General features: G+C 35.3%; 2 protein-coding genes, 1 long non-coding RNA gene and 1 pseudogene across 3 annotated transcripts; 1 reads left to right on the top strand and 3 right to left on the bottom strand.

Annotated features, from left to right (window-relative positions):
- Positions 1-2,066: 2,066 nt before the first annotated feature.
- Positions 2,067-3,996, top strand: LOC132623333 (protein PHLOEM PROTEIN 2-LIKE A10-like). Its single transcript, XM_060338077.1, has one exon. It carries the CDS (start codon positions 2,547-2,549, stop codon positions 3,816-3,818), a length of 1,272 nt encoding a protein of 423 aa, XP_060194060.1. The 5' UTR covers positions 2,067-2,546; the 3' UTR covers positions 3,819-3,996.
- A 1,193-nt stretch (positions 3,997-5,189) lies between these two features.
- On the bottom strand, positions 5,190-9,223 carry LOC132623303 (uncharacterized). Its single transcript, XR_009576191.1, has 2 exons — positions 7,790-9,223; positions 5,190-5,584 (listed from the first exon to the last, which is right to left on the bottom strand). It is a non-coding gene; the product is annotated as an uncharacterized LOC132623303 (long non-coding RNA).
- A 516-nt stretch (positions 9,224-9,739) lies between these two features.
- LOC132625274 (U2 spliceosomal RNA) lies at positions 9,740-9,965 on the bottom strand (annotated as a pseudogene).
- An 884-nt stretch (positions 9,966-10,849) lies between these two features.
- On the bottom strand, positions 10,850-11,862 carry LOC132623245 (phytosulfokines 3-like). The gene is made up of 2 exons (XM_060337974.1): positions 11,388-11,862; positions 10,850-11,228 (listed from the first exon to the last, which is right to left on the bottom strand). Exons 1-2 carry the CDS (start codon positions 11,508-11,510, stop codon positions 11,100-11,102), a joined length of 252 nt encoding a protein of 83 aa, XP_060193957.1. The 5' UTR covers positions 11,511-11,862; the 3' UTR covers positions 10,850-11,099.
- Positions 11,863-16,659: the final 4,797 nt, after the last annotated feature.

Here is a 16,659-nt window from a genome sequence, read left to right as displayed (position 1 = left end):
CATCTTCATTATACTTCCAACATAGCAAAGGTGTATTAGGTCTGCTCCTTTTGTCACCTGTAGCACCTCTAATACCTTTGTTTAACATTACTCCGGCACCGACATCGGAGTTCTTGATTTTCCGGCGAGGTGGTTTACGAAAGGGTTTGTGGAAAAGATTTGAATCGGGTAAAGGGTTGACTAGTTTGGATGATGTAATTGATGGAAGCTCAGGTTTATTGTTAGTTCATTGGACTGGAATTCATGGCTTCTTCTCCTTCTTATATATCAGATCTGGGTGTATTCGTCATTTTTTTAGTGTATTTTTCTGTATTTGATCGAAGATTTGACCGGAATCTATGACTTCTTCTCCTTCTTGTAGCTCATAATCTGAGTGTATTTTCGTCATTTTTTTAATGTAAATATAAGTTTAATATATTTGGCTGATTGCATTTTTGGAAAACTAGGTGTATTTGATTGTCTGTGTTGTTTGAATGATCTATATACATTCCAATACATCCAAAACAAAAGGATACAATAAAATACATAGGTCCTGTATTTAAATGCACTTAAATATATCATTTTGAATACATATGTATTCAAAAAAAGCTAAGGTTGCATGTATCCAAATATATGTGACATCAGATCAGGTCGGATACAACTGAACAATGTATTCAAATACACTGAAATACACTAAATACAATGAAATTGCCTAAATGTAGCTACGAATTGTAAATAGTAAAAAGATAGCTACGGATTAAAAGCAAGCATTAAAAGATAGTTATTTATGTAAATTGCCCATTTCTGTTAGGTAACCCAGGCCTGCATCGGCAAGGCAAATTATCCAGCCAGTTCAAGTCAAATATTGGCTGTTTACATATTGAGACTTGAAATCCTTTTTAAGTTTCATAAAGACCATTCAGACTTTCAAGTATAGGGATCGGAATCTTGCAAATAACTCCAGGCTCGCTTTTGTTCGGAGATTTTCTTTGTTCTCCTCATATGAGAAATTTTCTCGGCAACTTTCACTTTTATCAATCTAACAACGATCTTATACTAACATATGTTTCGAGCTTAGCTCAGTTTTAACAATTTAAAAGATAAACATATGACTCCGATCCACATAAACTTCAATATAGGGTATCAAACTCAATGTGCTATCTTACATACGATGATTTACATATGAAGCATAAATAATGATATGCTTCGTTTATTTTTAAAGTTGTCGATGAGATGCTATCACAATTGAATACTCTCTCCGTTTCATAATACGTGTTGTTTTTATCTTTTCATTTTGTTTTCAAAATAAGCGGTGTTCTACAAAATCAAGGAGACATTGATTTTTTTCTTTAATTTTACCCTTAAATAAATAGAGCTTTACATATTCGCCAAACCATTAAAAAACTACTTCTTTTTCATGGCATTTGATTAAGGGTAAGTTGATAAAAATACTTCTTACTTTCTCGAATTGAGTAGTTCTCTTAAGGAATCTATCCAAACTAAAAACACACTTATTAGGAAACGGAAGGAGTAAGACATAAGCTTTGAACACCCCTTGCTAGTTGCTAATATTAACAATACATAGCACATGGAGTAAGACATATGAGCTTTGAACAAGCAATTCTCGATCAGATACAATCCATGTGAATTATTATTGTTTAACAATTCAAAAGCCTGACCATTATATAAGTTACTTTTTATACTTCAATGCGCACATAACTATTACGTGAACCAAACGACCAACTGTATGCAAATAAATATCTCTAGAATAATGCCATGAACAATAATTCAAGGAGGACAAAAGAAAAATGAACAAGAGAGGAAAGACGTATATGAAAATATGCAAATATCTCGAGAATAATTGCATTGCATGAATAATATACTTGAAGAGGACAAAAAGAAAAAGGAAAAAGAGAGAAGGAAAGACGTATATGAAAGTATGAAACTCGCGCCACGAGGAGCCAGTTCGTTGCTAACACGTGGCAACAGAAAACAAAGCCAGGTCACGAAGTTTCTAGCTAATTATCTACACCGCTTTTTGACTGGACCAGCCTTGAAGATAAATAGTGGGACCATAATGCCCGTCATCTATATCCTCCTAATAACACCAGTTTTCTTGCATTTAACAGAATACCTAACTGGAAATTTTCCAAACTAGTCCTATATCCACATCCATTCAGACCCATACAATCATTATTCAATCATATTATAAAGATATATCTATGAAATAAATGTAGACAGCGACCTAGCGTGAACTGAGTAGTCGTAGTAGCTGTCGTATTTTAAGTCGTTCTTATCAAAACTACAATGCATAATTATATTTCTGTAGTGGATCAGCTTCCTTTTTTTGTTTCCCAATTTTCACTGCACCAGAATCTAGATAGTCAGAAACTGCTTCTACGTCAGCCTTTTTTCTTCCCATATTCAGGTTGGTATACATCTCTTCAACCTTAAACTATACAATACCTATAAACAAATTGTCTGAATTTTGGATCTATTCAACATTTCCTCCAACCCCTTTTTGAGAATTGAAGTGCAAAATCCAAGATTTTAGGAGTTGTGATTATATGGCTTTGAATTATGCGGATTTAAAATTAGTACGTAAAAGTTTGGACTATACTAGGAGAAAAAGGAACTGGGTTGTTGTTTTGGGAGCTCTTGGTGTCACTTATGGAGCTTATAGAGCTTATTGCTCACCTTCTATGGTTAGAAAAAGGGAGAAAGTTTTGAAGCTCATAGGTGCTTTTGTTTCTTTAGCTGAGATGGTGTCTGATTCTGCTGATGTAATTGGGATTGTCTCTAAAGATCTGAAGGAGTTTATTTCCTCCGACACTGATCAAATTCCAAGAAGTTTGAAACAAATTTCCAAGATTGCTAAATCAGATGAGTTTTCACAATCTATAGTTAAGGTCACAAGCGCGATGACCGTGGGAGTTGTTCGAGGTTACCAGCAAGAAAATGCGAAAAATTGTGTGTCTGGGGCTGCAAATTCTGGTCTTTTTGACAATGTTTTAGATAAGTTGTTTTCTGATGCAGGGTCTGGTTTTGCTTCTGTAATTGTTGGGAGCTTCGCGAGGAATTTGGTTCTTGCTTTTCATTCGGTCAAAAAAGGCAATGGTACTGATTCTGATATTGAATACCCTGTTCCAGGATGGGTTGATGTTCTGTGCCAGGACAAGTGCAGAGAACTCATAGGGAATTGTGTACAATTGTTTGTGAGTACTGCAGTTGCTGTTTATCTTGACAAGACAATGAATATCAATACTTACAATGAAATCTTTTCTGGTTTGACTAATCCCAATCATGAAACCAAAATGAGAGATATGATTGTTGCCATATGTAGTGGTGCAATTGGAACTCTTGTGAAAACTTCTCATCAAGTTTTGACGAGTAGTGACATGGATATCGATATGGATATGGATACAACTTCGAAAATATACTCTTCTTTGCCACTTAGTTTCAAAGCCAAGAAATTTTTAGACGAAGATCAGAACATGTACACCGGGTGGACGAAGAAAGTATCTTCTACTTTGGCAGTGCAAAGAAATAGGAGGTTTATTCTTGATTTGACTGGGAGGGTCACCTTCGAGAGTGTTAGATCTTTCCTTGAGTTCGTACTGGAGAAGTTGCGCGAGTGTTTGAGAAAAAGCATAGATGTTGTCCAGGAGGAAGTTGAGACTACTTTGAGAAGAAGTGTAGATGTTATTCAGGAGGAGGTGGTTGATAGGAGTGTTGAGGCTTGCAGGTATGTGAGTGGGAAATCTTCAACTGCTGTTAGTGTATGCCTCACTTTGTGTTTGCACATACTTAATGGTCCTTGGATCTTGGTTCCAAATTAGAAGTTTCAATATAGAATCTTGGGAGGATACTTTTTTATTTGTTAAACTTCCTATTATATTCTTTTCCAAGGGAATCTTGGATGGTATAACTGTACATAGTTGGTCTGTACTTCTCGATTGATTGTATTTTAATTCAAGTTTGTTAAAGTGAATGTAATTTGCCCCGTGTTGTTCTCTAGTCTCCTGGGTTCTTTTCCTTTTTTTCATTCATTTGATGTGATCTCTATTAAGAAAATAAAATATTAAGTGCTATTTACTTCATATAAGTACTGCATATAATCAATCAGAACATATATTCGCTTCGAGAAAACGAAGAAATTCACTTTGCACAACTTATAAAAGAGAACCCTCAAACGCTGGACTGGCTTTTCCGCTTGTGGAGATACCTGTAAGACCATAATCTGATGAACAGCTGCACTGCCCATGCTCATGTCTAGTCTCTTCCAAAACTTCAGGACAACAGTTGAAGTTTTTGAACTCTAGTCAGGTGCTTTTTTATATTTGGTAAGGCCGCTTGTTGCATGAGCTGGCGCTAAAAATTTTAAACGTAAAAAGGAATAACAGAATAGCTTGTGATAATGGTATGTCCCCATTATCAACCAGATAATTGGCAGAAAAGCGAGTCATATGAGCTCTTGAATTTCTTTCAAAAGCACATTTAGCAGCAAGAACTAGCATTCTTATTGAGACTAACAGGGCCGCAAGTTGATAACCTGTCTTTTACAGCTTCATTGTTGCACCAAGCAACAAAGCAGGCTGCAAAAATCTAGGCCTACTGGCTTAACAAAGCAGCAGTAGACCAAAACATTGACGAACGAATGAAATATCCGTTTGAAACAAACTCCTTGTATTGGTGGCCCTCCTAAAGATTTGCGATTTCGACACACATTTTAGCACTAAATATAAGCAGAAGTCTGAACTGTAAGTTCAGACGTTCAGCACTGATGTTATATAGTTTTAAATTTTTCATTCCATTTGCCCCCGCTAAACCAGTGCATAACAAATAGAGATCCTTCATGATATTATATTCAGTAACCACCATGATGTGTGGATGATTAAATTTGGTATTGAATAAGTTGATTCTTAATCCAAATACCTCAAGATGATGACTTTCAAGTTTAAGGCTGCAGCAGTCAGATGCAGTACGCAGAGGAAGGGGGGGGGGGGGGGGGGGGGGGAAGAGACGTAAAGTAACACAGGCACAAATTTATCCAAATTGACATGTAATTGCACAGTCAGATGCAGCAAGCAGAGGAAGGGGAAAAAATAAGAGAGACGTAAGGTAAAAAAGGCACAAATTTATCGCAATTGACGTGTAAATGCATCAGTCAGATGCAGTAAGCAGAGGAAGGGAAAAAGATAAAAGAGACGTAAAGTAACAAAGGCATAAATTTATCCCTATTGATATGCAATATTTCTCCTTAACTGTATTGCCACAGTGGTTGCTTTTGTGCGTATACTTCAACAAGAAAAGAAGTGGATAAGTTTGATGGACAGTCTCATACAAGCAACTGAAAGATAAAATTTCCAAAGGATGGTGTCATTAACTATTTGGATGAAGATGTGGATGTGGATGGACAAAGCATTTCTAAAGAGTAACTGCCAACAGAAAAAATACTATGATATTCAGCTCAGATGTGCGTCTGATCAAACACTATGAGGTGCTTACATCATTTTCTTTTGCTGCTGGTTCCTCCTGAAGTTTCTTCTTCCAGTATTCATCAAGTGGTTGTGCAAATATAGCTTTTCCAGATACAACTCCAATTCTACGGATTGGCCAAGTAAAAGATCAAGTTAATGGAAGTAAAAAACAAAATACAAGTAAAAGGTGCTAAATTATTGACTGAAGTCCAGAGGATGTAAGTCGTAACTTCTGAATTGTGGAGAACGAACATGCAGATGCAAAAGCGTGTCTTCAACTGGTCTGGTCAAGAAAGGCGTGAAGCTGGTATACTGGAAGGATGAACTACATCTAATCTCCCATAATTGTTACTTCTATTATGAATTATATATTCCGGAAATTTTACTTAGGTTCCGACAAAGTCAGCGCATACACATTGTTCATCTGCATAGTTATCTTTTATTTAAAGAGGTTAATCATGCTTCACAAATACCAAGCTGAGAAAGGCGCAGAATTCATCAAAAGGTAATGATTCAAGAAAAGGCAGGCTAGCAGTCTTTTCCAGAGATTAGAATGATAAAAAGTACCAGTACAGCAATTACTTACCAGGAAGAAGAGGAATAGAAAGGACATAAGCAGCAGTTATTTGCTAGTGCTACAAGAGATTACTAACAAATGCACTGTCAAGTATCTTGAAGTGCTAAAAGAGGCAGCAATAGCTCTTAAAAACACAAGACAGCCTTCTCTCAAGTGGGGTCCCTCAAAATCAAAATGTTGGCAAGAAAAGAGGAAAATGAAACACCACAATTGACAAATTTAAGGATCTCTATTCAAATGGAGTATACGAGTACATTGGCTTTCTTAGATTAATGTTTATTGAAGGTTCAACAGAAAAGAGCTAAAATACTGCTGGGATTATACAGTTACTTTGGGTGTCAATGTGAAAGCAGATTTTCCCACTCCCCTCTTGAAGAAAAGAGGAATCCATCTGCCTCTTAATCCTTCACCTAAACTTAAGTTAACAAACCCCTATTCCAAGCTAAGCAACCCAATCCCCCACCCCTCCCCTCCCCCCCGGGCCCTCCCTGCATGCATGCGCCACAACATACACTCAGAGATAACCCCATTCTATTTCTATCTAATAATCAGATGGAACAATGGAAAACACAATTTACTTATGTCAGAGTATATGGTGAAGATTTACAATGCAGTACTAAGGATGCGGCAGCCCAACCTGTGAAGGGCACAGGGAGCATCCTATTAATGATTCTTCCATGTTTTTCTTTTAAACCCCTTTTCTGTCTCTAACTTATCAATATGACAAAATGCACAGGAGTAAATACACCACAGATGCAAAAATTGCAGACTTGGAAACCATACACCAAATATATCAAAAAGCACATTCTCGCCTTGTTTGATAACCATAGCAGCAGAAACATGTCAAAAGGTACATATATACCAGAAGCTACCAAAACAAAGGGGTAAATGAACGAACGAAAACAGGTTTTTTCTTTACTTTTGTCTTTTAGTCTCTCTATTTTGTTGGTGGGGAGCTTGATATAGAGGATGTTCTCCAACTCACTTTTCGCCAATGGTGAAAGGAAATTCATTGATCCACTGATAAGGGCCATCTGTATGTAGGGAAGGAGGAGCCAGATCTAGAGGATTGTCTCATCAATCCCCAAAAACGCTTAGCTATTTCCCTGAGGTTTTAGGCTCAGTTTTAGTTGCTCTAAAGGATAGATTGTTAGCACCTACAAGTGGTAGTATCTTCAGTTCAGAATTTTGTCTCGGCAGGTGAAGCGAGCTAAACACAGACTTCATTGTTGGAGAAGAATAGAAATCACATAAATCATGAGAAAACAAACAGCAAGCTAGATTTAGGACAAGTCAACCATGGTCTATTTTGAGACTTGAACCTATATAGCATACTTAAAGCTATCAGCAAATAACAGAACACAAACATTGAAGGACCAACCATAGGTATTTCTTTATCTTTTAGTAATCAGTAGGTAATCGGGAACTTCAATTCTATATCGCGCTTTAATGAAAACAATTATTACGACATTTCTTCCACTTCAATCCATGATAATTAAGAACTGGAGCTTCCAGCATATGACTATTTTTTGGGTTTGCTTCTTAGGAGAGGGGAAGAGGGCAGTTTTTATTTAGACATTTCTTCAAACACCTTTACCCCAAATCATTATTTTATTTTTTTAAAACAGAACCTAGAGCACGACAGTATAATGGGCTTGTTTTCCTCTTCGCTTTTGGGAGACTGGACACTAATGCATATGATATGTTAATGTTACGGTACACTAGTATGGAGGAAGAGTAACAAAGAACTTACATAACTGCGCCAATTACCAGCGGAAACGACAAAAATCTTCTCCTGAACATCTTCCTTGGCTTGTATCTCTTTTTCTCCTGGTTCACTAGTTTCCCTCAAGAGATCGGAGCGATAATGTTTTGATCAATTACATTCAGCTCTCTATTACTTAAGAAAATTCCTCCACAACTTCCCTTATACTTTTGAAAACTACCTTAACTTCTATATAAGGTTCATTAAATCACCTTTAACTTCTTTGTACTGAATATTGATAGTGTTATAAAATAAAGATTATAAAGTAGATACACCACCAAGAAGTATATAGAGAAATAAAATAAAGATTATAAAGTAAATACACCACCAAGAAGTATATAGAGAAATAAAATAAAGATTATAAAGTAAATACACCAGCAAGAAGTATATAGAGAAAAATTGATTGTATATTTCAATTCTACGAATGGTCACTATTTATAAGGAAAAATATATGCTTGATGACCAAGCCATTTAAGAAGGAAACTTGGTGGCCACCTTACTTGGTGTCCAAGTTCCTTGTTGGCTTGTGGACATCTGCTAAAAAATCTTTACAACACTCCCTCTTGGATGTTCATTAATAGATGATGTGCCTCATTAAAACTTTATTAGGAAAAATCCAATGAGAAAAAGTTCTAATAAAGAAAAAAAGTACACATATCGAGTAATACGCTTTAAGAGCTGCCACATAAAAATATACAATCAGTTCTTGGCCCTCAAGCATATATTTTTCGTTATAAATAGTGGTCATTTGTAGAATTGAAATATACAATTAGTTTCTCTCTATATATTTCTCTCTAGTGTATTTATTTTATAACACGTTATCAGCATGAGACTCTGCTCAAATACTTTGAAAACTTCGAAGGTATTGACTTTCTTTTTCTTAATTAATGACAAATCTTTCTAAAAGTGAATTTGTTGCCTTGGATATATCTGACAAAAGCTACTTGTCTTAGGTTCTTGATGCCGAAATTCATCTTGATGCGATGGGTCTGGCAGATACCATCAAAGATAAAAATCAGGCATCAAGAACCAAGACAAATAGCTTTTGCCATATATATCCCAAGGCAATAAATTCACGTTTAGAAAGATCCACCATTAATTAAAAAAAAAAGTCAATTTAGAAAGATCCACCATTAATTAACAAAAAAAAAAAGTCAATACACCAGAAAGAAGTATATAGAGAGAAACTGATTGTATATTTTAATTCTACAAATGACCACTATTTATAAGAAAAAATATATACTTAATGACCAAGCCATTTAAGAAGGAAACTTGGTGGCCACGTTACTTGATGTCCAAGTTCCTTGTTGGCCAAGTTCTTGTGGACATCCACTAACAAATATTTACGACAGACGGTATAATTTTATAAAATCTAATTAGTTTTGTTCCAAAAGTTTATTCATAATGTTAGCTTAGTTACCAATTGGTAACATTTTATCTACAATTAGTTTTTACATAACTTATTTGTACAAGTTTTTTTCGTTTAATCCGTAAAAACGTAAACTCGAAATTATAAACATTGCCACTAATATTAGTCTTTGTCATTCAATTTGTTAGACGATGGTCCTGCAATGGAACATATTGGTGGATTGTTAATTGTAAAATTATGAATTGTTGTATGCTATTTTGAACACATTTAATTGCAAATATTCCAAATTAAAGAGTTCTTTTTCCCCCCACCCAAATTATAGAGTTCTTGTTCCCCCACCCAAATTGAAGAGTTCCTACATGAGTTAGACTAGTCATATGGAACACGATATGTGGATTGATATGCAGAGAACACAAGGAATTATAATATATGAATTGATTATTTAATGAATATATGAATTTATTAGGCTACCGTAGTAAAAAAATTAGCTTAACTTCTGTTTTATTGTACAAAAATTCTTAAATAAAATAAATCATTCTCGTTAAAGTTATGCGGATTTTATTGCTGAAAGTTGTTACGCGGATTTTATTGCTGAAAGCCTGAAACCACGAGGAAATAAATCCACCTTGAGATGCAACCAATTCAACTAGCTGACAATTTAAGATGGTAAGTCTTAATTATGGAGTATTTTTTAAGGTGGGGTGCGTCAGGCCTCCGATGACCCACATATCAGATTTTAAATTAATAAGAACATATACTGACACTTAATCTTAGCCAAAAGACCAAGAAATGTATGTCTTAATAGATGTATGAATGTAACGCACAACTCGTTTCAGCAATTACAGAGGCGACTTGAGCCCATTTGGATTAGATGAAAAAAAAGTGAATTTTAAGCATAAGTGCTTAAAGTATTTTTTAAGTGATGAAAATTATTTTATAAATAAACAGTTATGTGTTTGGATAAAAGTGCTTAAAGGGTTTTTAGGAGTAAGGGTAGTATTGAAATTAACAGAAAATATAATAAATAAAAGGATAAAGTTGTTGGTCAAATCAAAATGGGCAAAAAAAATAAGTTGAAGTTGATCAACTTTTTGATTTTAGCTTATTTTAAGTACTTTTTAACTTAATTTAAATTATTTTTTTATTTTTATAAAACACCCAAATAAATTAAAAATGACTTATCAACTTATAAGTCAATCCAAACGGGCTCCTTGTGCCCCCAAGCGTCAACGACCCGCGTCATCAGATCAGCTGGTTCTATAACGTTCTAATTTCTGCAGTTTCCTACTCCTAGTAGGTCCCATATAGTTCAAGCTATTTCTGTGTAGTTGCTGCTTTTACTTTTCGTTTCTTCACAGCCACCTTAGTGTTTGACCCATTAGAGATAAAACTTTAACCATTAGGGGACTACATCAGACTCGGTTTGACCGACTTGGGTACCAATTCATTCTTCTAAGTTCCAATCCATGACACTCTTCCTTTTTAATCGGCAGAAAAGAAAAAGTGATATTATATCTCTTTACATATGAAAACTCTTTAATATTTAATTTTTATTTTACTCTCAATTAATGGCATGCTCTGACAACATGTTTAAGAGTCATAAGTTCTTGCAAACTTAACTGTAATATACACTACTGTTGAAAAGTGTTTTTTTTCTTTCAAATAGTAGAAGATACATGTAGAGCAAAATGAAGAGAATATCATATTTTTGTTTCAAAGATCAGTGAGCCAAGTCGCAAGAATGAAGCATGTGGTATGGAAGAGGAAGCTTTGTGTGCAATTACATTTTAACGTACAGGGCAAATCAACCAGAAGCACAGCGCTAGTGAAGGCTAATTTGTGATATATGGCTGCCTCATCCTATCATTAGATTCAATACTTTTCATGTATCAATGGCAAACTAGCTAGGTCCCTTGGTATGGAACACTTCTAGGGGTTCTGATTTTGGGTATAGATATAATCAAGGTGAGCAGCTAAATTCCTTCTTTCTAAGCATTCTTCATCCTGGCCTCCTTTGCAGCTCTCTTCAGTTGCAACTTGTTTTGATTCCACAATATCCTGAAACGTAATAATAACAAATTAAATATCACTTCTGTGGGCATCACAAATTAACTAACTTAACAAACATGAGACAAAAACAAAAAAAAAAACTGTCCACAAACATATTATCTTGAGACTTCTGTATGGTCTGACTTTAGTTTGAGCTTTAAGAATTACCTGGTGTTGATCAATCTTGTTGAGGGTGGCCTCGTGAAAAGCTGGCTCGGGTCGAGAAGCATATGACAGGGTAAAACAGAGGACAAGGAAGATGAAGAAAAAACTGGTACTAGCTTTAGACATTGTCAATTGGTTAAATGTTTGCTAGATGCTTCGAGTACTATTAGGAAGAGATGTTACGGGTGAATGCACTATAACTCTAGCTCTATATTAAGCTATGTGTCATGCTATGTGGTGGGGTGTATTTATACTGCGAAATGGAGGGCCAATCTCAAAGATTGAGTGTGAACTAGTATGAGTTAATGGGCGACTTTTAACATATTTTGGTAATGGGAGAATCAGGAAATTAATTGTTTATCTCAATGTGGACTAGGATTTATAAGTATGTAGTAAGTCTTTCAGCAATAAAGCGTATAAGAACAAAGAATCTTCAAAGGGATATTAATTAATGGCGACCACAGGAATTTAATGAAAGAAAAGTTTACAGGTATATAACGCCATTGTTGAATGGGTTACGTTCCTATTGCAAGTAGTAGTGTTCACCTTTTTCCAATTATAAGAAGGCATTTATGCTTTGCTGACAGTATATATTTAGCAAAATTGGTTGAGACTTCTTTTGTGATGAGCGTAATTAAAGGCAAAATAAAGCGTTGTCCCACAAGCCAAGATTGTGTTTGTATATCAAGAATTCCTGTACTGCCTTTTTCTTTGTCTAAGCTGCGAAGTTAGATCATTATTATCAAATTGGCGGAGTCAAAATTTTCACTAAGAGAATTTAAAATATAAATAAATAAAAAGTTGAAGAAGTCAGGGAATTAAATATATAATGCATATACATAAAAAAATTGACCTATGTACACAGTATAATTTTTGTGCAAAGGGTGTTAATTGACTGCCTGCGGACAAGGGTGGCTCCGCCACTAGTTATTGTTACCGGGTAAAAAGCCTTTCTAATTTTTTCTCTTTGCCCGAGTTCTAGAGCTTGAAGGAACAGGAAAGACCACTAGATCAGTTAGGAGCATAATATCTCAAACAAATTAATAGCATGTTTGGTCAAATTTTTGAGAGGTTAAAAGTGCTTATTTTTTTCTAAGAAGTGACATGTTTGGTCAAGCTTTTGTGAGAAAATAAGTGTTTGCGGGAATAGTAGAAGTTGTTTTCAAAAGTTAAATAAAAAAATAAATTTTCCCAAAAACACTTTTTTTAAAAGCATTTTTGAGAAAATGCACTTAGAAGCACTTTTAAAAGCTTGGTCAAAAATATAATTTTTGCTCAAAAGTATTTTTAAATCAATTGATCAAACACAAACTGTTTTTCTCCAAATATTTTTTAAAAGGCTTTTTAAAAATTTAGCCAAACGAGCAATAAGTAATTAAAATTCCGAGAATAAGATGCAAGATTGTATTTGGTTTACACATGGTCAAGAATTTTTTTGATACACGGGCGTTATGTTTTTCTACATGGCCTATTTTTGAGTATTTTCCACATGAGTAAAGCACGTAACGGCCCACATTCTAGAATATATAGAAATTAAAATTTAATCCTAGTCTTCTCGTTATAGTATTATTTTGGTGTTATCATCACAGTCTTATGCATATTCTGGAGGAAAGCGAAATGTGCTGAGATGCATGCATCTTTTGTAAGAAATTATTTTAACCGTCATAGAGCCCGTTTGGATTGGCTTATAAGCTGGTTAAACCAGCTTATAAGTCATTTTAAACTTATTTGAGTGTTTAGTAAAAATAAAAAATATTTTAAATTAAATTAAAAAGTACTTAAAATAAGTCAAAGTTAAGAAGTTGTTCAACCCCAACTTTTTTTTTTTTTTACTTGAAAGTCATTTTGATTTGATCAACAACTTTACCCTTTTATCCCTTATATTTTCTGTTAATTCCAATACTACCCTTATTTCTAAAAACCCTTCAAGCACTTTTATCTAAACACGTAACTGCTTATTTATAAAATAACTTTTAATATATTTTTTTTTTGTTCAACCATGGTAATGGTGGGATTAGGCCTCAGCCCTAATCATTTTATTGCTTTCAAAAGTGGTTACACCAGTTACAAAAAAGGGGTGAGAACATTTGTCAATGTCACCCTGAGATATCAGAAGGATAAAAAGTTCATCGTTACACAAAAGTCTTCCTATGCTAGAAATAGCAAAAGAGAAAATGCAGAAAGCAGTATTGTGCATAGACCAAATCCTACAAAAGCAGCATAAAGTGTTAATCATAATTAAGAGTAAAGTGCTTCTTTTGAACTCGGATTCTGAAGGTTAGATATCTGAAAATATCATTCTTCAACCAGCTTTTTATTCTCAAAGGAAGATTCAAATCCTGTGTGAAGATTGTATTCCGCCTTGTGCTTTCACCCAAATTAGCTAGTCCATCTGCAATGTTGTTAATTTCCCTGTAACAGTGCTTAAAGTTGAAATTTCCGTGAGTCTTTAGGGAGTTGATGTGATTGATGATATGTTTGACTTGCCAAGTGACATTAGTGGAGGCATTGATCATGATGTGATCCTAGAGGGCATGATTCATGCTAATGGCTCAAGGGCATGGAAGAGGACGTTGGAGACACTTGTGGACCCACGTAAGAGAGCAAATGATGTTTGGAAGATAGCTTGGCATTGGAAGTGTTGCAAAGTGGCTAGATGCGCAAAATGGCTAAAAGTGAAATTATGGGGCTAAGATTGCAATTGGAGGTCATACTTACAAGTTATAAGGCTAGAATGGCAATTAGAGGTCATAATTGCAAGTTATGAGACTTTGGATGCAATTGAAGACCTATGTGGGAATTTTTGCAAAAGAGCCACTTTAGAACGTTTTAATGTAATAGGCATTAGTATAAATAGTTGTTTTTATCCATTTGGAAGACTTAGCTTGCATATTGATGATAAACTCAAATTGAGAGATTTTAATATAGTTTGTTTGGTTATTGTTCAAGTGTGATTTCCAAGTTGTGAAGTGAATTGCTTATCCATTGAATTCATCTAGATTGCTCATTTGTGGATTCAAATTGAGTCTTCTCCTTTGAATTCAAATTACTTAGGTGTAACACCCCGTATCGTTAGAGTTCTAGTGGAAAAACTGAAAGGTTGAACGTTTTGTGAAAATAGTTGATAGGCCTACTTCGGGCAGCCATAACTCCTTGATTAGTTGGGAATTTGGGAAAGTACCCTTAATGAAAGTTGTAGTATGTAGAAATACCTTTCTAACGATATAAAGACCAGGCCAATCAGAGATCGGAGCAAGGAGATATGATCGTCTTAATATGGCTAATAGTAAGGCACATAAAATTCTATAGAATCGGCTAAGTTTTCGATATGTCTGCCTTCCAGTAAAATTTCGTGAAAATCCGTTGGGAGTTTGAGGAAACTTAAAACATGAAAGTTGTATCCCTTTGAAATAGATTTCCAACGGTATATTGTGGAGACCAAACAGAGCTCTGTACAAGAAGTTATGTCCATTTTACCAAACACTGCATAGAACCGACACACGCCGCTTTTCGGGGCGCGTGAGGGCGCGTGCGATGGCCCTGCATCGCGGGCCGATTGGACAACTCTGAGTATCGACCTGTAGAATGTCGCACGATGCACGTGCATCGCGGACCCATCACGTAACAGGTCGGGTTTCGGGTTAAAAGTCGGGATTTCGCGTTTTAAGTTATATTTAAGCTTGGGGTTTATTTCCCTAACACCCCTAGTCACGAAAAATCACCCTAAAGTCAGAGGGAACAAGTCTCAAGCCTCAAGAACCCTCCAAGGTAAGTTTTATCATGATTCTAGATTGAATTCAAGTCTCTAATCTCTTTCTAACTTGAGTAAACTCTTCTAATCAATAGAGTTGTGAGTGGAACATTATTGTTGGGTGTGGAAACCCTAGACCTCGTATTCAAGAGGATTGAACGTCAAAAAGGTAATGCTTCTATACTCTAATCATTCATAATAGTGAATTGATGAGTTCTTGGGAGAATAGTAAATGGGTTTAGTAAAGAGAATTACACGAACTATAGTAGGGTTTTGGATTGTTGACTTGAGATTGTTATAATGATATGAGTGATGGAGAATGATGTTAATTACACCTAATTGAGATTGTAGAATCACCTAGAAGTAATAGAATGGGAATTGGGTGAAGAAACACCATTAATGGAGATTGTGGAGCTTTATGCCCACTAAGTATTTGATAAAATGCTTAGATGACCAAAGCATGAATATTATTGCTAATATAGAATCTCTTTGACTTGTATTGATATAGATCAAAGTTGAAAGGGTTGACGAACATTGTATTACGCTCAAAGGCTGGAATTAAGGTATGTGAGGCTAACTATCTACGTCAGGGAATGTTCATGATTCTCCCTACGCCTCATTCTTCATACTTGTAGGTAATTTGACTCAAAGTACAGTTTAGCCCTAGTTTCATGATATGTTGTAGAACTGTTATCTTCTAGGGTTGCAGTTACATAATTCGTTCATGGTTGTCAATTTGAATATCATGAACTCAACACGTAATCTTTATAGACTTATGTATTGTTACCACATGAGTCTCGGTCTAGAAATTCAGTATACTCAGAAACAGTCAGTGTTTTCAATTCAGTCCAGCATGTCTATTTCAGTTAAGCATTGTCCATTGTTACTATGGTATCAGTCCTTATTAATTAACCATAATTAAACATATGTGATTTTTTCCAAGGGCACAGCACAGTCTTGTGTATACGTATACATGGCCGAGGCCATTGACTGACGCACTACTAGGCCGAGGCCATAGCGTGCATTTATTATTGGGTCGAGGCCCCACATATACAAACACAGATAATACAGATGATTCAGATACAGAGCAGGGGGTATTCATACCTCTACTTCCTTGCTATTACAGTTACAGTTATCAGTTTCAGTTTCAGTTCCAGTATTTTATTGCTTCAGTTGCTTTACATACCAGTACAATTCAAATGTGCTGATGTCCCTTTTTATTGCTTGGGGGCCTGCATCTTGCGATGCAGGCAACGATATACAGGTTGACGACTCAGCTCTTTAGGAGAGCACGTATCAGCTACTGGTGAGCCCCAAATTCCTTCGGGGCGTTGTTAGCTATCTAGTTATTTCAGTTTATAGACAACTCTATTATTCAGTATTCTTAGAGGCTTCATAGACACAGCTCATACAGTTGTAGACACGTGATTTTTGACCCTCCCCGTATGTTTCACCTTATAGTGCTTAAATATTTCTTTTAATTTTAATTCTTGACGTGTCGATTTTATTCTATTTTTATTTAGT

This window comes from Lycium barbarum, chromosome 12, assembly GCF_019175385.1.
Source record: "Lycium barbarum isolate Lr01 chromosome 12, ASM1917538v2, whole genome shotgun sequence".
Taxonomy (NCBI): Eukaryota; Viridiplantae; Streptophyta; class Magnoliopsida; order Solanales; family Solanaceae; genus Lycium; species Lycium barbarum.
The sequence above is the reverse complement of the archived record's forward strand: the minus strand, read 5'-3'. Positions and strand labels throughout refer to the sequence as shown.